This window comes from Quercus suber, unplaced genomic scaffold (genome assembly GCF_002906115.3).
Source record: "Quercus suber isolate HL8 unplaced genomic scaffold, Cork oak 2.0 scaffold_435, whole genome shotgun sequence".
Classification (NCBI taxonomy): domain Eukaryota; kingdom Viridiplantae; phylum Streptophyta; class Magnoliopsida; order Fagales; family Fagaceae; genus Quercus; species Quercus suber.
In genome coordinates, this window is record NW_027069886.1 from 150,504 (window position 1) to 172,496 (window position 21,993).

Genomic DNA, 21,993 nt, shown 5'->3' on the forward strand with positions numbered 1-21,993 from the left:
ACGAAATGGAAAAACTCATGAACAGATGGAAGTTAAGGACAACGAAAGTTTGGAGAAATGATTTAATGAGAAGATACGCGATAATGATAGGGAGCTACACAAGTTTGACAGCGAGGCAGCCAAAAATCACGGAGAAGGAATAATAAATGTTAGGGCAACATGTGTGGATACTGAGGTGGAAAGGGTTAATGAAAATATAGCCGCATCTCTCCAATCCACAGTTTTAACTGATCATGTGCAGCATCATGTGTCCCTTACTAACCCTATTGCCAACCCGAGTGGTCAATGTTTAGAGGAAAAACTTTGCGGCTGAGTAGTTCAAATATGGAAAAGAATTGAACGTGCAAAGGTGGGATGGGATGATCAGATGAGTTCCCCTTCACTGAAATGTCCACTTGTTCAAGATGCATGTCTGGATTTTCAGAGGAAAAAATGTGTAGTGGCTCAAGATGATGATGTGGTAGATTTTAGAATGGCGGAGGCTGTTTCACAGCCCCGCCAAGGACAATGAGTCTACTATGTTGGAATTGTCGCGGGCATGGGAACCTGTAGACAATTCGAGCGCTTGGTGATCTAGTCCGGGCACAAGATCCTGCAGTCATGTTCTTAGCCGAAACAAGGCTGGATGAAGTTAGGCTAACAGGTTTACGAGATAAGATGGGGTTTGGTGATACTTTTGGTGTTTCAAGAATTACGAGAGGAAGGGGGTTAGCTTTGTTTTGGAAGAAGGATGTAGAATTACGGGTGGAAAATTATTCACAAAACTATATTGATGCGGTTATAAATAAAGGAAAGGAGGATAGTTAGAGGTTTACGGGATTTTATGGTTTCCCAAAAAGTTAGAATCATGGGGAATCATGGGAAAAATTGTGATGGCTTCAGACAAATTCTTCTCTCCCTTGGTTATGTGCCGGCAATTTTAATGAGATCACAAAATCTCATGAAAAATTGGGTAGCCAACTTAGACCAAATCAACAAATGCAAGAATTTCGAGATGTTCTTGATGAGTGTGGCTTTGTCGACTTGGGTTTTGGGCTTACTATATGGGAAAGGTTGGATAGGGCAATTGGTACATAGGATTGGCTGAGTATATTCCCAGCAACTAAGGTGGTTACTCTTGAGTGCGACACATCTGATCATAAACCCATTATTATCCATCCAATGGGAATTCCGGTCAGAAAAAATCGTCCATGGTGGTTTGAGCAGGTGTGGTTGGAAGACAAAGGTTGTCATGACATTGTCCATTCAGCTTGGAGGAATAATTATAGGACATCGCCCATGGATAATGTTGTTGGTAAAATATGTAAGTGTCAGGCTAGTCTCCTATGGTGGAGTAAGAAGTTCTTTGGTAACATCACATTTCAATTGAAGGAAAAAAAAAAAAAAGATGTTAAAGCATGCTGAAACTGTGGCTATGCAGGGGGTAATGTGGAGGTTGTTCAACAATTAAAGCATGAGATTCAAGAATTATTACTAGTGGAGGAAAAGCTTTGGCAACAGAGATCAAAATCACACTGGATAAGATTAGGGGACAAGAACACTATCTTCTTTCATAATAGAGCTTCCCATCGATTTCGGCGAAATACTATACATGGGCTTTTAAACTGTAGGGGTGAGATGTGTAATGGGGATGACAAAGTGGCAGATCTTTTGGTGGAGTATTACACAGATTTGTTCACTTCTTCGCAACCTAGTGAGATTGATGCGGTTTTGCAACATGTCTCAAAGGCAGTAATAGAGGAGATGAATGCCTTTCTTGGCCGGGAATTCAATAAGGAGGAAGTGGATATAGCCTTATCTCAAATGGCCCCTTTGAAGGCATTAGGACCTGATGGGTTGCCCCCAATTTTTTTCCAACACTATTAGGGGGAGATTGGTGATGATGTAGCTGAGGCAGTCTGTTCTTGCCTAAATTCGGGTCATATTCCAGCAGCTATCAATCACACTCACATCACTCTTGTCCCAAAGGTGAAAAGCCTGAATCAGGTATCTCAATTTCGACCTATAGCCTTGTGTAATTTTTTGTACAAACTTATTTCCAAGGTGTTAGCGAATAGATTAAAAGTGATATTACCTGATATTATATCTAAATCTCAAAGTGCTTTTTAGTTTGACAAAGCAATTTCAGATAATATACTTGTTGCCTATGAAACTCTCCACCACATGAAAACAAAAACAAAGCTGGAAAAATAGGCTCTATGACCCTCAAGCTTGACATAAGCAAGGCTTATGATAGAGTGGAGTGGACTTTCCTGCTGAAGTTGATGGAGAAAATGGGGTTTGACTGCAAGTGGACAAATTTGATCTCAGAATGTATCAGCACCGTTTCCTACTCCATACTAGTGAATGGCGAACCCAAGGGAAATATTTGTCCTACAAGGGGTATTCGACAAGGCGACCCTTTTTCTCCCCACCTCTTCCTCCTTTGCTCGAAAGGTCTAAACGCCCTAATCCAAAAAGTAGTGAATGAAGATAGGATAAGGGGCTACTCCCTTTGCTGGTATAGGCCTAAAATTTCTCATTTATTTTTTGCTGATGATAGTTTACTCTTTTGTTGTGCTCAGATAAGTGACATCCAAACTATCCAAGAAATTTTAGTGTTGTATGAGAAGGCATCAGGGCAGCAGATAAACAAGGACAAAACAACTTTGTTTTTCCAGCAAATCGGTCTCCTTGGAGGTTAAAAATTCCATAAAAAATTATCTTGGGGTCCCCAAGATAAAAGAATATGAAAAATACTTAGGCCTTCCAGCAGTGGTGGGGCAGAATAGAAGGGCAAGTTTAAACTTTATCAAGGAAAAGGTGTGGAGAAAAATTCAAGGATGGAAGGAGAAATTGTTATCACAAGCAGGGAAAGAAGTTCTTCTTAAGGCAGTGTTACAAGCAATCCCCATTTTCGCTATGAGCTGCTTCTGTTTACCGGTGGGCCTTTGCAAAGACATAGAGATGATGATTCGAAAATTTTGGTGGGGTCAACGGGGTGATCGACAGAAAGTACATTGGAAAAAGTGGGAAATTCTATGCAAGCCAAAATTGGAGGGAGGTATGGGCTTTAAAGATTTATGCAAGTTCAATGAAGTGATGCTAGCAAAAAAAATTTGGCGGCTAGTTCATTACACTAAATCACTCCTCTATAAGGTGTTCAAAGCAAGATATTTTCTGAATGGGTTTGTGTTTGATGCAAAAGTTTCTCAAATCATGATTTATGGGACAAATTGGCTGCCTGGGGAGTCTTAGGGCCGAATTCTGTCACCCCCTTCCTTTGTCTTCAGAAATGCCACAGTATCAGCTCTTATTGACCCACAAAAAAAAAAAAAAATGAATGGAATGATAGCCTTGTTGACAGTATTTTTCTGCCTTTTAAAGCTCAAAAAATAAAAGCCATCCCTTTGTGCACCTCCAACCAACCTGACTGTCTGTTCTGGCCGAAAAGTAGTGATGGCTCATATGTGGTAAGCTTGGGTTACCAATGGCTGTGCTGTGAGGAAAATTCTGTTGCTGCGTTAGTTTCAAATCCTGACAAGTCCAGGGGGGTTTTGGAAAAAAAATCTGGAAAGCAAATGAGCCGAGGAAGGTGAAACATTTCTTGTGGAAAGCTTGCACTAATGCGTTGTCGACAATGGAAAATCTGAAGAAAAAGAAGATCTTGGACGATGACACCTGCCATCAATGCTCTTCAAAGATCAAGTCTTGTCTTCATGCACTTTAGGATTGTGAGGCTTTTCGGCAGGTCTGGGATGTGGACTTTAATTGGATCAATAGACATCATGCCTCTAATGGTACTTTCGAGAACCTGGTAGAGATAGTCCTTGAGAAGCCACACTTGTTGGATTTATTTGCAGTCACCGCATGGTTCCTATGGTCACGAAGAAATAAACTCAGATTGAAGGAAGAGATCATTCCTCTGAATCGGGTTGTTTTTTAAGCTAAGAGATTTTTATCTCTTCACAATCTGATTAGGAGGATAAAGTAGAAGTTGCCCAGGCCCACAAGAGTGAAATGGAGACCACTAGCCCAGTGGGAGAACGAAACAAACTTCGATGGTGCCATGTTCCATGACACAAGTGAGGTCGATTTGGGTGTGGTGATTCAAAATCATGATGGTGAAGTGATGGCGGCCTTATAAGAAAAAATACCACAGCCCTCTTCGGTCACCCTTTTGGAAATATTAGCAACTAGGAGAGCTGCAATCTTTGTCCATGAAGTAGGTCTTCGAAATTCCATTATGGAAGGAGACTCAAAAACTATCATCAAAGCCCTTCAAAAAGGTGATATGTTTCAATATGCTTTTGGCCATCTTTTTCGAGACACTTTGTTGTATGCAAAATCTTTACAAAACCATAGTTTTTCTCATACTTATAGGCAAGGTAATTGTGTTGCGGATGCCTTAGCAAAAAAAGCAAAATATTGCTCGTCTTTAACAGTTTGGATGTAGTCTATTCCTCCAAATATTAGTAGTCTTGTACTGGCGGATAAGCCTTTTCTTGATTAATAAAAATTCCCATGGATTGGATTCTCAAAAAAAAAAAAAAAAAAGAAGTTTTTTTCAAACACAAATTACTAAAATCGGTGGCTCAGTTGCTAGTGGTTGAACTGTTGGCATTGGACCGGAGGCTCTAGCAACTAGATCATCGATATTAGATTGGCCACCCAGCCACTTGATGGGAGGGGAAAGCTACTATGTGTTTTTGTAAAATGTTTTACTAAATTTTTAAAGGTAAAACGTTTTACAACATTTTTTACAAAAGATTTTATAGTCAATAGAAACACTTTCAAGTTTGACCAAATTTTACAATAAAACAAACATAATAAAATGCAGAAAACATTTTACAACAAAATAAACTGAGCCTAGATTTTTTTTTTTTTTTTTTGAGGACAAGTGATTAGATCTAAATTGTCCTTAACAAAGTTAATATTTTATTTATTTTTTTATCTATTATTTAGTTAGTAAATACGCATATTGTACATGTATAATACATCTATAAAATTGAATTAAACTTTCGTCCAATGTTTTGTTTCCATTGGTATGGAAGTAAACATGTTATTCCTAAACTAAAAGTACAATAGTCATTTGTTACGGGAGTAGTAAAAATCAAATTGTTAAATACGTAGCTAGAGGTGTCCAGGCCTGACCCCACCACCTTAAAACCCGACCAAACTACCTGATGTGACCTAATTCCAACCAGAACTGAAGCTCCCATCGATTGGCAGAGCGAGTATCCACCTCTAAGAACTGACACCGGTGGGTTGAGTGGCGGGTTTCCTTCTCCAAAACCCGAGTCACCTAACCTGGTCGATGCTATATAAGAAATCTGGCCAAATCTGGCAAGATCAAGCCATGTTCTGGGGAGATCCAACTAGATTCAATGAGATCTTGACTTGATCTGGTGAGATTTAGCCAGATTTGCCCAAATCCCAAACAAATTTCAGAGCATTTTTGCAGAATCGTGTGATTTTTGCAGATTTTGGTGGCTTTTGCAGATTCCGGTGACCTTCACCTGAACTTGAAATTGACTCAACCAATTGATATTGACAGTCAGTTTTGAGTCCCTCCACCTTCCATCCAACGACGGTGGGTCAGTTCCAAGTTGGGTCCAAAATTGATCCGATCTGATCCGACCCATAGACAGGCCTATACGCAGCTTTAAAAATCATAAATGGGTAAAAGATGGAATAATAGAGACTAGGATAAAACATTAAATAAAACCTACTCATGTGATGGTGTCAAATATTGGCATTGGAATAGTAGATATAAAATATTAAAAAACTACCAAAGAAACAAATTTGTTTGTGTCAAATCACTTTCTAAAAAATAAAATAAAACACAACGTTCCTATTTAATATGCTTATTTTATTTAACTTATTATAAAAATTAAATCCAACCATTTTTTGATTCTTTTTTAAAGAAGTAACGCTATAAGCACAAATTATTTATAACATTTTTACAAACTACTGATGTGACCAATTCTTACTAATTTTCACATGTTCCCACCACTAATATCACATTTTTACTTGCCAATAATCATTCACTATATTAGTAATTTGTAAAAATGTTATAAAATAGTTTGTATTTCTAATATTATCATTTTTTAGAAAAAATTATGAACTTTTTTTTTTAGACTAAAAAAAAAAAAATCAAAATGTGTCAACCAATTGAGTTACAAGGCTATTGGACATACTTAAGGTGCGTGTTTTTAGCCTTTTTTTTTTTTTTTGGACTAGTGCCTGGTACACTATTTGTGGGACGTGAACAGTGCAATCAGGCCAATGAACAGTAAATTCATTAATGAACAGTAACCAAATTTTTTTATTTTTTATTTTATTGTTTTGTGTTTTTAGTTTTCAACAAAATAAGCAGTATCCAAACGCACACTTAACAAGAGATAAATGGTCATGATGCAAAGATTATTGTATTTATATAAAAATATATATATGATAAATTTTTTTGTATTTTTGTTATGATTTTTAAAAAAATAAATGTATAATACTTGTACTATATACATACCATTTTTTCACAATTTTCGTATTTTTATGTCAAATTTTTGAAATGTAATTTTTTGAAAAATGATGAATTATACTCATCCGTTATATTTACAATATTAAACGCGTACTGTATTTTATTAACTATAATATAGACTTTTTTGTTTTCTTCATTGGCTCTTTTTCAGCAAATCCACCTCTGATGATATTAGAACCAGCATCAAGATGGTCTTGGGAGTCTTGGAATTTATGCAGTATAAGAGGTACCTGGGCCTCCCATCCTTGGTTGGTAAGGGTAAGAAAGCAAGCTTTAGTTATATTATAGAAAGGGTATGGGGAAAATTACAAGGTTGGGAACAGGGGCGTAGCTACGTGTAAGGGTGGGGGGGCCATGACCCCCCCAAAATTTTGAAATTTTTTTAAATATATATATATAATTATTTTAATTTTTTCAAAATTTAGTCTACAAAAATAAGAGTTGTCCTCCCAAAAAATTTTTTTAAATATATATATATAATTATTTTAATTTTTTCAAAATTTAGTCTACAAAAATAAGAGTTGTCCTCCCAAATATTTGATTTAGTCCAATGATGCTCTTAAAAAAAAAAAAATTGGTCTAATAATTATAGAGACATAACATTATTTTTCAATATTCTATTTTTTTTATTGTAAAATATGCTCTTATATTTGTTAAATATTTGATAAAATTTGGCACAAAACATATTTGAATCTATATCTTTTTCAACCAGTTATATGGCAATTAACAAGTCATTGATTCATTAAAAAAATAATGTCACTAAAACTATACATGAAATGTCTTTTTAGTTTCTACATAATGGGTTAGAGCAAGATAGCATCAAATATGTTTGAAACTTAACTTATTTCTCCAAGTTTTGGATAATTTATGTTTTTAAAAATTTCATTAGTTCAATTGAAAGATTTTTTACTTTTGTATAAAATTTGATAATTTGTATTGAAAATGAAAGTTTTTAAGAATTTCACTATATAAAAATAGTAAAAATGAATTTTATTTTATGAAAGATCGTCACCAAACATAATTTTGATTAAAATTACTAAACTCTTTTTGTTTTTGTTTGGTGTGTGTATATATAACTTATCAAATAAAAAAGTGTGTTTATATAATAAAAAAACGTGTGTATAAGTGTATGTGGGGGTTGTCTTAATAAATATATTAGAGTTGCAACTTGGCCCCCCCAAACGAAAATTCCTGGCTCCGCCCCTGGTTGGGAAGGAAGATTACTCTCTCAAGCAGGTAGAGAAGTTTGGATAAATTTTGTAATTCAAGCAATTCCTACTTACACTATGGACTACTTTAAGATTCCAAGGTTTGTGTCATGAAATTGAAGCTTTGATTAAAAAAATTTGATGGGGACAACGAGTTGACTGTAGGAAGATTTATTGGCTAAGATGGGATGAAATGACAAAATCAAAGATGGTTTGTGGGATGGGTTTTAGAGATTTGACACTTTTCAATGATTCACTTCTTGCAAAACAAGCTTGGCACCTTCTACCCAACAAATCATCTCTTTTTCATAAGGTGTTCAACGCCCAGTTTTTTCCAAATTGCTCTATTATGGAGGCCATAGATTCTAGATCGGGTCCTATGCTTGGAGGAGCATTCTTACAGGAAGGGATGTATTACAAAAAGGAGCTAGATGGTGGGTTGGGAATGGAGAAAAAAAATTAAAATTTGGCAGCACTAATGGCTGCCAAGGAAACACTGACCACAGGTAACATCCTATCCACTTGGGTCTTTGGAAAATACTACTGTGGCTACCTTGATTGATTCCACTACAAGGTGCTGGAATGAAGAGCTAATGGATGGTTTATTTGCACCAAGCGAGGCTGAAATTATTTAAAAAAAAAAAAAATCCATTGTCCCAAACAGCCTTTGATGACGTATTATTTTGGTCTCTCTCACATGACAATTGCAAATCCAGCTATAGGTTTTTAAAGAAGTAGAGTTTAGTACTCCATGGAACTCTACCAACCTTGATTTGCAACTATGGAGGGGCATTTGGGCTCTAGGGGTGCCAAATAAGGTCCAGAACCTTGTGTGGCGTGCTTGTCGTAATGCCATGCCAACAAAGGCAAGCTTAGTTTGTCGTACTATCATCAATGATCCAATGTGTGATCGCTGCCATTCAGTCCAAGAAACTCCACTACATGCCTTGTGGTCCTGCCAGGAACTCGATGTGGTGTGGTCTGATCTTGAACTATGGCATTTCCGAAGAACAGTCCAATTTCTGGACTTCAAGGAGCTGCTGTCATGGATAATTATGTAGCAAAAAAATCTGGAAATTTTTGCTATGATTGTTTGGTCGATATGGACACAAAGGAACCAAGTAAGACTTCAGCAAAATGCTTCGGCGCTCCACTAGATTGCCCAACTCTCAAAAGAAAGGTACGCAGAATTCTGAGCTTGTCAAATTTTGCTTGCTGCTCGTCCAACTCGCATAAGGAGCCGCTGGTTTCGTCCACCAATTGGTTATGTGAAAGACATTTTGATGGGGCTGTTTTTTCCAATGAGAACAAGGCTAGTTTGGGGGTGATTATTAGGGATAGCTCAAGTTTAGCTCTAGCTTCATGCTCTGAAATATTGTCCAAAGCCTATACCAGCAACGAAGTGGAAGCAATTGCAGTAGCAAAGGCACTCTCCTTTGCAAAAGATTTGGGATTTAAGAAGGCAGTACTCGAAGGTGATTCATTGGTTGTTATCAAGGCCTTGCTAGATGAAGATGGTTCCTTGGCTCCCTATGGTTTGTTGGTTGAAGATGCAAAGATACTCTCCAGGGGCGGCTGCACTGACTTGAAAAGAAAATATATATATATATATATATATAATATTACTTTACTAATTTAATACTTTTAAAAATATTTTTGCACACTTTGTTTTAAATCTTGCACACTCTAATCACATATTAGCTTATCTCACAATCAAACAACAACTTATTGTATTATTTATGGATGGATGAGTGTAGTTGTGTGAGTTAATAATTATACAGTGCAAGTGGAGATGAGTTTTTTCATTTAGGTTAAAATATTTTTATAAAACAATGACAAATAAATAACCACAATTGCATAAAAAAAAAATATTATACAAACTTAACAAAATAAAATGGTCATACTTATATTGACAAAAGATAATGAAAACTGATAATAAACTATAATGAGACGATTTCAAAAAATGAAAACTCATAGAAAGAAATTGTAAAATTTCCTATATTTGTGTGTTTTTTTTTTTTTTTCGATAATCTAATATATTCAAGTTTTTTTTTTTAAATTACATTTTTGTTTAATTTAAGTTTCTTAATGACCCTCCTAGAAAAAATTCCTAGAGCCGCCACTGATACTCTCTCAATGTTTTGATAAATTACTTTACTCTCATGTAAAGGGTGAAGGTAGCTATGTTCATGGTTTGGCTAGACACATTATTGATATTCTAGACTTTTTAGTATGGATGGAGGATGTTCCACCATAGATTTTTTCTGTATTTCAGGTTGATTTAGCTGATCTTCTTTAATAATAGTATTCAGCTTCCTTCTCCAAAAAAAAAAAAAAAAAAGTAGTAGTAAGTTAACTTATTAAGATGATTGACGGAATGCTTCATTTAATTAAAATGAAAATATTAATGAGCCAAGAAAAAAAAATCAATAATAATTTCTTTTTCATTAAACACTGAGTAAATAAGGGGCCCATAGGAAGGAATTTTTATTTATGCAAGAATGAAATGTGTAAACCCTCTAGGGGTGACTTTACTTGTAATATAATTTCCCTTTAACCCCCCAAAAAAAAAAACATTTGTAAATTTGTAATAAATCAGTATATTGGGTTGACCAAAGTCATTTTGATCCTTCAGATTTTCAAGATGCCCTGAATTTGAAATTTGAATATTAACTTTTACCAAAAATACAAAAAAAAGAAAAAAAAAAGAAAAAAGAAAAAAGAAAAAAAAAAAGGGGAACACCTAACTCCCCTCGCTATATTTTCTTCCAAACAAAATTAAGAATTTTATTTTTAGCTTCATAAAATTAGGATTCATTGTGAATTTCATTCTTTTTCTAGAAAAAAAAAATTTTTCTTTCATTTTATGATGCACAATCGAGTGGCAGGGTCCTGTTTTGTATGTACAATGAATCGGTCCAATGATCAAAGCAATCCTCTTTATGCTTTATTATAGCAATTTCTTGGTGCATGTTGCATATTAGATCTCAAATAGAATTGAACCAAATAGTGGTTCCACATTAGAGAACACATACCAAATTTCGATATTACGTAGCGTTATGGTTTTTCAAGATAAAGACATCGCCAATTTTGCTGCATAAAGATGGAAATAATTTTGATTCCTTGATTTTAATTACGTTCCAAGTTACTTATAAGCTTAGGCTGTGTTTGATTCAATGTAAATCGAATTCCGAGTGTAAAATGAATGCAGGGGAAAGTGAATTCCCGTAAGGAAAATAAAATTGGGGTGTTTGGTTTTACAATGGAAAATAGTTCGAAAAACGATTTTCGGTGTTTGGTAACATTCTAAAAATGCTATTTTCTTACAAATTTTTTACATTTTTTCAGCATCCAAACAAATTTTATTATAGAAAATTTCAAAATATACGCTTAACACAACCAAAAATCAAAATAAAAACATTGAGCAAGAGGAAGAAGGAGTGAGATTGGAGGGAGAAAGAGTGACAGATTGAGGGAAAGAGAGATAGATCGAGAAAGAGAGAGATCAGAGTGGATGGAGGACGGCGGTGGCTAGATCGGGAGGGTTTAGGGGTGGAGTGGAGTGGGCTAGTGGTCAGTGGCAGCCGAATCGGTGACGTTGAGTAAGAGGGAGAACAAGATCAGTTTTGGGTGGATCGGTCTTGGGTGGTGACAATCTAGATGGCGGTGCCGATGAGCTTCCAGCGGCGATTATGGGTGCGATCTCACCAGTGCTGGGTGCGATCTCGCCGGCACTAGGATGTGATCTTGGTGGTGCTACAGGCGACACGATCTCGACGATGCTTCAAGCGGTGCGATCTCGTCGGTGCTGGGGTGTGATGAGACCAGTGTGATCTGGGGTTGGGGTTGATGCTGGGTGCGACAAGATCGGTGCTTCTAGTGTGATCTCTTCTTGTTGTTTCTCTCTCTCTCTCTCTCTCTTCTATTTTCCTAGGGTGGAAATCATTTGAAGGTAAAATAAAACCTGAAATGGTTTTACGAGTGAGGTAGGGTATTTTATAGTCAACGCGGAAAATGAATTCCGTTTGACCTAATTTTCTGTAGCTACCAAACACAAAGGTTGGTGTAAAATGATTTCCTGAAATCGTTTGAAGGCAAAACAAATGCAACCTTAGATAAAGGTAAACTTAAGATGCTCCCTTCTCTCATATTATGGTGGGGTCCATCATAAAGTGGTAAAACGGGGTTGACATGGTAGGAATGTTGGCTAACAAGCCCAAAAGAGGTAAAGAAGTGGTGAGTGGACCAAGAAAGCCCTAATCAAAAGATTAATGAAGAAACAGGTTGATATGGTAGGAATATCAGTTCGCAAGCCCATAGGGCAATAAAAAGTAAAAAAGAAAAACAAAGTTGTAGTAGATACAATGAAGCAGTATGGCGGGATTTGTGTCCAAAAGGCCCACAGTCATAAAGAAGAAAGCATGGACTTAACAGGAAGAAGAAGGCTTTCGCTTAAGTGATATCCAGCCTAGGAAGGGATGAAAGGAAGAAAATATGAGCCCAAAAGCCCACACATCCGTCACACCATAAAGGATAAACATCAACCAGTACGAATAGCAGAACTAGACAATGCAAGGTCAGCAAAAATGGTGTGAAGGCCAAAAGGAAACAAATTCAAATGGAGTGGAGCATGCACAAAGGGCCAGGGCACCACCTACTTGTACCCAACCAATACATGGGAGGTGAGCCCGGGTCAAGGTATTTAGAGGGTGTGGTTTGGAGGTGATGAGAAAGGAGGTCTATTTTGGGGTTCCCCCTCAAGCTTCTTTGGGGGATATGTCCTACTCAGATGGCATTTCACCCAAAAGAGGTAAGCATGGGCTAAAACCATTTGATGCATGCCATAGCGGTAGGTGATGAAATAGCCTAATTCTTATCCACATTGGTAAAACAAGAACAGAGAGAGGTAAGAAACAAGACAAGTAATTTTGTCTGGAAATGGAGAGTGGTGCAACCAACACACTCTGAGCAGAGGTAGTGGCTGGACAACTGGCAAGTTGGTGGGCAGTCTTGGAGGGATGCCCATAAGGAGCCAAAAACGATTAAGGGACAAAAGGGGTAAATCACACAATGGTAGACAATATATAAAGGGTAGCCATGAATAGTAAAGGATGAGGCAAGAGGTAGACAGGAAAGAATAGAAAACAAAGGAATATGCGAGAAAAAACAAAAGAAAAAAGAGAAAGATTAGAAAGGAAACAAGAGAGAAAGTAAACAGTAGAAATAGAGGCATGCATCAATAGACCACATTTTCTCTCCCTCTTGACAAACCCACTCTCTGAAGGTTAAGAATCGAAGCTCAAGCCATTTAGGCCATTTCTTCAGAACATGTAACTTCTATGGCAGGAGCCTTCTTATAAGGTTACCCGTGTTGGAGATTGGTTCCTTTCTTAAGTTTGCTTCTGCTAAAAAGTTCAGCCTATCACCTAGCAGACAAATCGTTTTATTAGTCATGTTTATTGGGTAACTTACCCACTAATTGGTTCAGAATCACTAAGTTATTTACTCTTATTTGTTGTAGTGTTATTCCTACTTGCTGTGTTATTACTTCGTTAATTTTCTTCACGGTGTTAGCTTTATTTAATATGTTTTATTATCATAGTTATCATGTTGTACTGTATTTCTGTTGAAACACTTGTAACAGTTATTCCTACTGTGACCTTGCCACATGATTAGCCCACAACATTCATGCTAGGACACGTCTACATTGGGTTAGCCTGACTTGTGCACAAGCTAGGCTGAAGTGTAGCCCTAGTAAGGCCAGTCCCAACTCTCTTACCTCAGACTAACGGGCCACAACGCAGTAGAAGGAGTTGAGGTCCAACAGTACGAAAAAGCCCCCACAATTATCAACAAACTAATTAGGATTATTATGTATTTTCACCTACTTATGAAAGGTAATCAAATTATACAGTAGCCTTTAACCACTACAACCTTCTTCTTTTCTCTAGGTTTAAGATTGTTTATGAACTATATTGAGATAATTTTACAAAATCATAGCCAATATCTACCAAACCACATGTAATACCGAATATATGCTAATAGATCACTTAATTCCAAGCAATGGATGCTTGAACTCTATAAAACTCTTCCTCTTCATTGGGGTTGCCTCAAATTTAAGATGCTTGAAATCCAACACTTAACCACATCATTCTAGAAAATTGGCTACGTGTATGTTTTCACTAAAAAGAGTACTTGTTACAAGCTCAGTTTTACATAAAACATCAATTGAAAATATATACTAACCATAAAATAGCACTAACTAAAAGAAAATTCTTCAGATTCGGGGCTATAAAATTTATATCTAGTGGGCTCTTCTGGTTTTCTCATATAAAAAAATGCATTTAAGGATAGTAGGAAAGATAAGAGGTTCTTTTGTAATTCTCCTTCTTCAACTCCTCTGAACTTTGAAGTCTTAATCTAATTCAACCAATACACCCCTTGGAAAAGTCCTTCAAATAAGAATATACATTATAAAGTTAATATATTTATATAAAACCAAATAAATGGTAAGTGTTCAGTACAAAGGCAAAAAGATCAATTAGAGTTTTTGATATACCAACTAAAGCTTGTTCGCAGAAAAATCATAAGTTTGAAACCGAACCTCTATGTCTCAAACAAATAAATTCTCTTGAACACAAAATTTTCTATTACATAATATAATATATGTGACACACATAACAAAAAAAAAGTTTACACAAACACTTAGCCCGCCAATAAACCTCCTTGGCTGAAAATCAAATTCTGCTACCCATAGTTGGGTAATGTAATTCTGAAGCTGCCTCCAACTAAAGCCATTACTGACTTACGGCCACATCACACCACTCCATAGCCCCACAAACCACTTTCAACCTCCAACTAAATAATTTTAACTTTAGCAACTTTAATAAAGGGTAATTTTTTTTGTGTTGGAGCTGTCAAAATAGCTTTTTAACAATTTTAATAGCTCTGTTATGAATACTCTTAACAATTATAATTACGGCATTGGAAACCATAAGGCATAGACTTACAACAAGTTTTGTTTTTTGAAGCATGCAACAACATTAATAATTTGGGATTTTTGTTTGACAGCTTTAGTTTTTAATTTTGGGTTTAGGATTTTAATTTTTTACTAGTCCTTAACCGGCCTGACCCATGCACGGAAAAATTCAAAAAAAAAAAAAAAAACTTAGCTATTAACTTATTTCTTAAACTAATGGCATCCGTTAATTTTTTTTTTCTTTTTTAAAAATAGAATTAAAATAAAGACATAAATGCAAAAGCTTAATTTGACGTACGTGGATAAGATATAAGAAGCCAAAAGCCATATAAAAAAAAAAAAAAAAAAAGCGAAAAAACAGTGTTGAGAGAGAGAGAGAGAGAGAGAGAAATGGCAATTTCAGTCTCATCACCTTTGATTCTGCGGCAGAGACTCCAGGTCCACGGGCCTCGGTGCTCCTCAACCACACCGGATAACAATCACTCTCACTCCAAAATCAAAACCAAAACTAAAACCCCGCAGGTATTGAAACTCGTGGTCAGTGGAGTCACTGAGCTTTTGAGACTCTTCTCTTCCTCCAACGATTCCAGCTTAAGGTGTGTACACCAAAGCTTTCAATTTTCATCCTCATGTAATGGGTATTTTCCGTTTTTGGTTCTTGTAAATTGTACTTCAATTATGCATGTGAATGTCATCTTTGACAGCCCCTTACTTAACTTTTGAATGATCTAATAAGCTGTTTCACTCTATAATTTGCAAAATAGATTACAAGATTCGCAACATTGTATTTCAGGATGAAAAGTTCTTACCTTTTGCTCTATGGAAACAACTTAACTGTTGATATGGCTATGTGTAACATGATGTGTTCCATGTTAGCCAAAAACTGTAATGGAAAGTGTCTCTGAACAATTGATTAATGATATATGAGCTGTAATTTGATTGCTGTGCACCCTTGGCCTGATGTTCACTCCACAAGTACAAAAGTTCTTGTGGGTTGTGGGGAGCAAATACCAGAGTTCAAGTTTCTAAGAGGAAATTTCATGCACATACTCACTTAGATTAAGCTATGGTAAAATTTTTATCTTAAGCTATGGTAAAATTTTTATCTTGTATTAAATTAAAAAAAAAAACTGTAATTTGACTGCAATAATTAGTTATTTAGTGGAGTTGTTCTAAATTCTAATTGCATTTTTACTTCTACAATCTACTGACAATTCGCAAAGGACGTGTGTATGTGTGTGTCTGTGTTTGCTAATTTGATATTTTGCAGATTGGAAAGAGAAAGAGATGAAAAGAGAGAAGTGATTGAAGTTTCGGGCATTGATGATGTTGTACTGATCCTCAATTCTGATTATGAGAATGCCTACTTTGTAACAGGTACCTTCTTACACTCCAAAATTTTCTGTGTGTTAATGGTTGGGTTAAAAAAAGAGATTATAAATTAGTTAAAGGAATTGATTTGAAAAAGGAAAACGGGCTCTAGAGAACTAACTTGAAAAGAAAGTGAGGCAATTCCAAGAGAAGTATTCAGCTTAAATGGTAATAATCACTAATGCTCCCCAATGAGATGTCTTAGTGATCTTATAGATCTGTCCACCTTTAGTGTATAATCTCGACCAATGGTAAGTTCTCTGTATGGCATCTGCTCACAGGTGTCTTTGAACTGTTTTAAAGAGCTCTATATTTTCTTTGTGAACTAAATTCACTTGAATTGAAATCAGTTAACTATTAGGAATTTTTTTGGCAATGTGCAGTTATATTATCTTTTCATCTGAAATAGGGGTTTTCACTTCTGCAATTTATGCTGAAGATTGTATCTTTGAAGATCCAACTATCAGATTTCGAGGTAAGAAGAATAATGGTGTATTTTTCTAATTAGAATGTTTCCACAATTTTCGTTGTGATTGGTTGTTTGACATGTCTGAGTTTCAGTTTATTAAGATTCTATAAGAATGGAATAACACCAAAAAAGCAAACATCTCTAATTATGAATTTAGTCAGAATTGTTATCTTACTTACCTTTTGTTAATCATGCTCGACTTTTGACTTACATATTCTAAATTTGAAGCAAAATTTGTCCTGTTGAATCTGATAGATATATTTAAATTTTGTCCAAGTTGTGTATCTAGGTGATTGACCTATTATAAGGTAACACTATCACATCAATGTTTGTATTCTGTGTACAGGTGAAAATTCGACTTAGATCCTTGTATCTAGTATCTAACCAGATTTTGTGACATGCCCAAATAATACCAGATGCCTTAAATCTCTCTCTCTCTCTCTCTCTCTCTCTCTCTCTCTCTCTCTCCTGTTTCTGAGTTTCTGAGAGTGACTAAAAATTGCCACTGTGTGCAAAAGTGCAAATATTTATGGGAAGGATAAACTAATATCTCTGCTCATCACCTTCAGGTAAGGAGTTGTATTCACGCAACTTAAAATTGCTTGTTCCTTTCTTTGACTGCCCATCAATTGGATTACAAAAGCTTGAGAAGGTAGTCATTCTCTATGTGAAAATTGATTTTATTTATAATAATGGAATGGTTGGATATCTGCAATTAACGGAGTGAGAGGCTAAGATTATGAAATCCAATGGACAAATGAAAACATGAGTATTTCCATATTTAGCTTAACATTGTTCTTAAGAATATGTGAAACAAAGAAATTGTGAGTTTGTCTCCATTTTACAAATCTGCCTTTTTTATACTGTTTTGCATGGAGTTCTCTATAGATTCTGGATGTCTTCTGTGATGCCAAGTTGAGTCATATAGTTTCACTTAGAAGTATATGAATAATGGAAGATCAAAGGCTGTCTATTTTTTTTTGGGTGTTGGGTGATGGTAGACTTTTGTTTACAGAATTTTCTTTTGGGGCATTTTGAAGGAAATGGTAAACTGCAATTTTCTAGAAAAAGAGATGTACAGTTTCTGCAAATCCAGCTTTCATATGCCTAGAAGTCAACTATAAGAAATCAGTTGAGTTTGTATTTTATCTGGTTCTATTTAAATTTTTTATGCTGCATAATAATGAGTTACATCCCATTTGAACCCCCTGTTAGTTCATTAAGGTCAGCTCCAGATCTACCAGATGGAAACCCTATGGATTTCCAGATCTTCAAGGATTTTGTAAGACACATTATTCTGCTTGTTGCCTTTTGTTCTTTTATAATGACTTTGTAAAGTTGTCTGTTTTAGAATTTAAAGCATACGGAGCATGGGTTCTTTACTCTTGTACAACACTATTCACATAATTTATTATCAAATCAAGCATATATGGAATTCATTAGTGTCTGATAATATGACTTCACTGCAGGGTATCAATTCCAAAGTTAATTTTGTGCTTGCAACGTGGAGCCTAAGGTGCCTAACTTGGTCAATTGTGTGTGTGTGTGTTTCGGTGCTAAATAAGCTCAGATATTCTTTGTACTTGCTCTCTTCAGGGAAGAGAGGTGTTTAAGAATTTACTTATTTCTGTTCTTTGTATAAAATAGTAGATTACTTTAATTTTTTTTTTTAAATAATGAAAATAAATGCTCTTAGAAGCTAATCCCCATCAACTCATAGTTTGTTCTGCATATCATGCAGTAATTTTTTCTATTCTTTTCTAATTTTTTTTGTAGTTGTATGTTATTTGTGATATCATTTTTACTAAACCTATTCTACTAATGACAACTCTTTTCACACCTTTTTTCATAATTTGCTAAGATGGCAAAACTGTAATTGGTGAGCAATCACTTTCAAATAGACCCACAACCAACACTTCTTTTATTGCTTGCTACAGTCACTAGACTTATTCTTTACTCAAGAGGCTTCATGCAATGAAGTGTATTTCTTCTTTATGTGCTTTGCATGCATTACATTATACTCTTCTTTTGGACATCCATGCTAATGCTGAGGATGTGTGATTTGCTTGCTGACTACTTTATTGACCATGCAGTGTGGTAGGCATCATAGAAAAATATTTAAAATGCAGTTACTAAGTGATATAGTACTGTTTTGCATAGCAAGACCAATGTCTGGAGAATGTAATTTACCTCAGTGCTTATCAACTATGATGTGTGCCAGGCACACTAAAAAAATATGTAAATCAAAACTATTATTAAGTGCTATCTGCTGCACCATTATATATTTGCCATTTCTACAATGTGATGATGCCATTTCCAAATGAGATGCCTTGCATGAAGGAGGTCATGTGTGGGCTTTTATTTAGTTTTGGGACAAATCAAGATTATTCTACTGCAGATTCGAAACTGAAAATATTTCAAAGGAACAGTGTAATTGATTCACTGTTAACTTATTGCCTCTTCACTTCCACAAACAGCTATTATTTTCTTGCACTTTTGAAGTACAAAAACACTTCTCCTTGATTGCGTCAGCCTATTAATATTCCTTTTACCACTAGCTGTAGGTCCAGCCTAATTATTAGCTGTTTTTTTATTATTTTTATTTTTATATTTATTTATTTTTATTTTTCGCCTGCAGGACTTACCTGAAACTTCCATGGAGGCCCCTCATTTGCATAGATGGGAGTACAATCTACGAATTGGATGACGAGTTTAAAGTAAGAAACAAAAGCTGTTTCTATTGAAGCAATGTGCATGTGTGAACTTCTGGTGCGTAGGCCAAAATTGCCGCTAATTACAGGTAGTTTGCTCTTTTCATTCAACAGATTGTTAGGCATGCTGAGAGTTGGAATGTTTCTGCGCTTGAAGCAATTGGCCAGATATTCACCCCTAGATTTGGAAGGCCGAATGATTGAATTTTCAAGGCTCAATGAAGAACCCAAATATTCTTGCAATATTATCCTCTGTAGCAGCAGTTGATTCAAGTTTTCCTGGTTACACAGGACTTCTGCATGTTTTGGTACTAACAATACAAAATCTGGAAAAATTAGCATGACTACAGGTTTAAGTTCGAAGTGTGAGTGGACGGTACTAATTTGAGAATGCTAGTACTTTAATCTGTGATTATTATGATTATCAGGAGCTTTGGTGATTTGAGTTATAGATTGTGCTCTGTTTAAGATCGCCAGAGAAATAAATGAGGGGGAAATTTTAGTGGCAGGAACCAGGATTGGAATTCCTTATCTATTGAAAACCATGTATACGGTATTCCCCTGGAGACCACTTACACTTAAGAACTCAAACTGTGATCTCTACTTTATCTTTAATTCAAAGTGGACGCCCATTACTCCAATGCTTAAGGCTCTCATTAATCTTCAGGCCACGTCTATATATATAAAAGTTTCCCCATTTATCATTACAAAGGTATGCTTCGGCACTTTATATATCTGTAATTATATGGGAACAAAAACATCATTTACATGTGTGCATATATATAAAGCTGTAAATTTGTAATGAGAGCCTCTCATGGCCTGTTGGAGGTTCAATTTCAGCCACTATGCGGGTAGGCTTTAAGTCCTTACAAGTCTTATATGAGCACTTTTCAACATGAAGGCCCTGGTGATGACTGATGAGTAGATAGAGGTGACTTTGAGAGAGTCAGTGATAGCCCAAGTGAATCCACCTTCGAAAGTAGTGTGTGCTAAGGTCTTATAGAGCCGGGCTGACACAATGAAGGGCCTCAGAAGTAGACACTGGACACCTTGCATTTAAAGCATTCATTTTAGAACCAAGAAGTATGAACACCTCAAAATCCCTAGCGTGTTTGTGTCAGACAACCAGGAACATTTTTGCATTCGTTTAATTTTGAAATAGAATTCCTTTAATTTTATATATATTTTTAAAGATTTTGATAGTTATTTATTTTAAAAACTTAAAAACATAAAATATGCCTATAAATAAATAAAATAAACCAAAAATTTTATATTATGGAATCACAAAAGGATAAGTTATATTGCATTTAATTTAAAGAGGAAGATAGAGACAATAAAATACAGTGCAACATTTCAACCATGGAGAGGTGAGAAATCTAGAGGGCTAATGGAATGGAGACGCATAAAAGCTTAAAAATTAATCAAGAGTGTCGAGTTTAAGGATTTGCATGACACCCAACTTGAATATGGTCGGGTTTAATGAATGAAACCTGTTGTCAATTGAAGTTGTGTTCAGAGGCGACTGTATTTGACAGGATTGATTCATGTCGATAGGTTTTGGTCGGGTCTAGGTTGGTTTTCTCACCCCTAGCAGCAAGATGAAGAGTAAAAAGAAAATTTTCATAGTGATTGTGTTGCATTTAAATTCTTAATGGGTGCAAAATGGGTTGTTGGTCAAGTTGAGTAATAAATATATTTGTTCTACTAATATGATAGCCTCGAATTGATATTATTATGACAAATTAATTTAATCGAACTTGAATAAATGACCTTAGGGTAGTTTAGGTATATTTTTCAATTTAATATATGATTATTTTTACTACTTATATGATATCCTATAAAAGTGCTTGTTACATATCATTCCTTGATGACTCTGCATACACATCATTCCTTAAGGATACGTTCTTTCATGTCTTTTATGCATTAAACAAGATTTTTTTTCTTCTAAAATTTATCACCTACTTATTTTAATGGCAATCATATTCCTCCACTACTTCTTCTTCTATTTTATTTTACTTTAGTTTTTGTTTTGGTCTACGTCTATCGGTCTATGGTAGGTTTTTTTTTTTTTTTTGAGTACGTCTACGGTAGTCTGTTTCTGAGTTTCTGAGAGTGACTAAAATTGCCACTGTGTGCAAAAGTGCAAATATTTATGGGAAGGATAAACTAATATCTCTGCTCATCACCTTCAGGTAAGGAGTTGTATTCACGCAACTTAAAATTGCTTGTTCCTTTCTTTGACTGCCCATCAATTGGATTACAAAAGCTTGAGAAGGTAGTCATTCTCTATGTGAAAATTGATTTTATTTATAATAATGGAATGGTTGGATATCTGCAATTAACGGAGTGAGAGGCTAAGATTATGAAATCCAATGGACAAATGAAAACATGAGTATTTCCATATTTAGCTTAACATTGTTCTTAAGAATATGTGAAACAAAGAAATTGTGAGTTTGTCTCCATTTTACAAATCTGCCTTTTTTATACTGTTTTGCATGGAGTTCTCTATAGATTCTGGATGTCTTCTGTGATGCCAAGTTGAGTCATATAGTTTCACTTAGAAGTATATGAATAATGGAAGATCAAAGGCTGTCTATTTTTTTTTGGGGTGTTGGGTGATGGTAGACTTTTGTTTACAGAATTTTTTTTGGGGCATTTTGAAGAAATGGTAAACTGCAATTTTCTAGAAAAAGAGATGTACAGTTTCTGCAAATCCAGCTTTCATATGCCTAGAAGTC

The 21,993-nt window shown here is 35.4% G+C and overlaps 1 protein-coding gene across 7 annotated transcripts; it reads left to right on the plus strand.

The window, feature by feature from the left end:
* The first annotated feature begins 15,060 nt into the window (after positions 1–15,060).
* LOC111983960 (uncharacterized) lies at positions 15,061–19,896 on the plus strand. Of its 7 annotated transcripts, none has more exons than XM_024015602.2 (7): positions 15,061–15,300; positions 15,975–16,081; positions 16,485–16,550; positions 17,114–17,196; positions 18,014–18,060; positions 19,183–19,261; positions 19,370–19,896. In XM_024015602.2, the coding sequence occupies exons 1-7, from the start codon at positions 15,095–15,097 to the stop codon at positions 19,457–19,459; spliced, it is 678 nt and encodes a 225-aa protein (XP_023871370.1). In that variant the 5' UTR covers positions 15,061–15,094; the 3' UTR covers positions 19,460–19,896. The 7 variants fall into 7 exon arrangements, 5 of the variants coding, with proteins under 5 accessions (XP_023871370.1, XP_023871371.1, XP_065618029.1 ...); XM_024015603.2 differs by having other exon boundaries at positions 19,345–19,462; XM_065761957.1 differs by lacking the exon at positions 19,370–19,896 and adding an exon at positions 17,760–17,826.
* Positions 19,897–21,993: the final 2,097 nt, after the last annotated feature.

Excerpts from the sequence above, each read along its gene's own strand:
- LOC111983960 (XM_024015602.2), top strand. The coding sequence starts at position 15,095 with ATGGCAATTTCAGTCTCATCACCTTTGATTCTGCGGCAGAGACTCCAG. Across the intron at positions 16,551-17,113 it reads TCCAACTATCAGATTTCGAG|GTAAGGAGTTGTATTCACGC; the intron begins GTAAGAAGAATA and ends CATCACCTTCAG. Across the intron at positions 19,262-19,369 it reads AATTGGATGACGAGTTTAAA|ATTGTTAGGCATGCTGAGAG; the intron begins GTAAGAAACAAA and ends TTCATTCAACAG.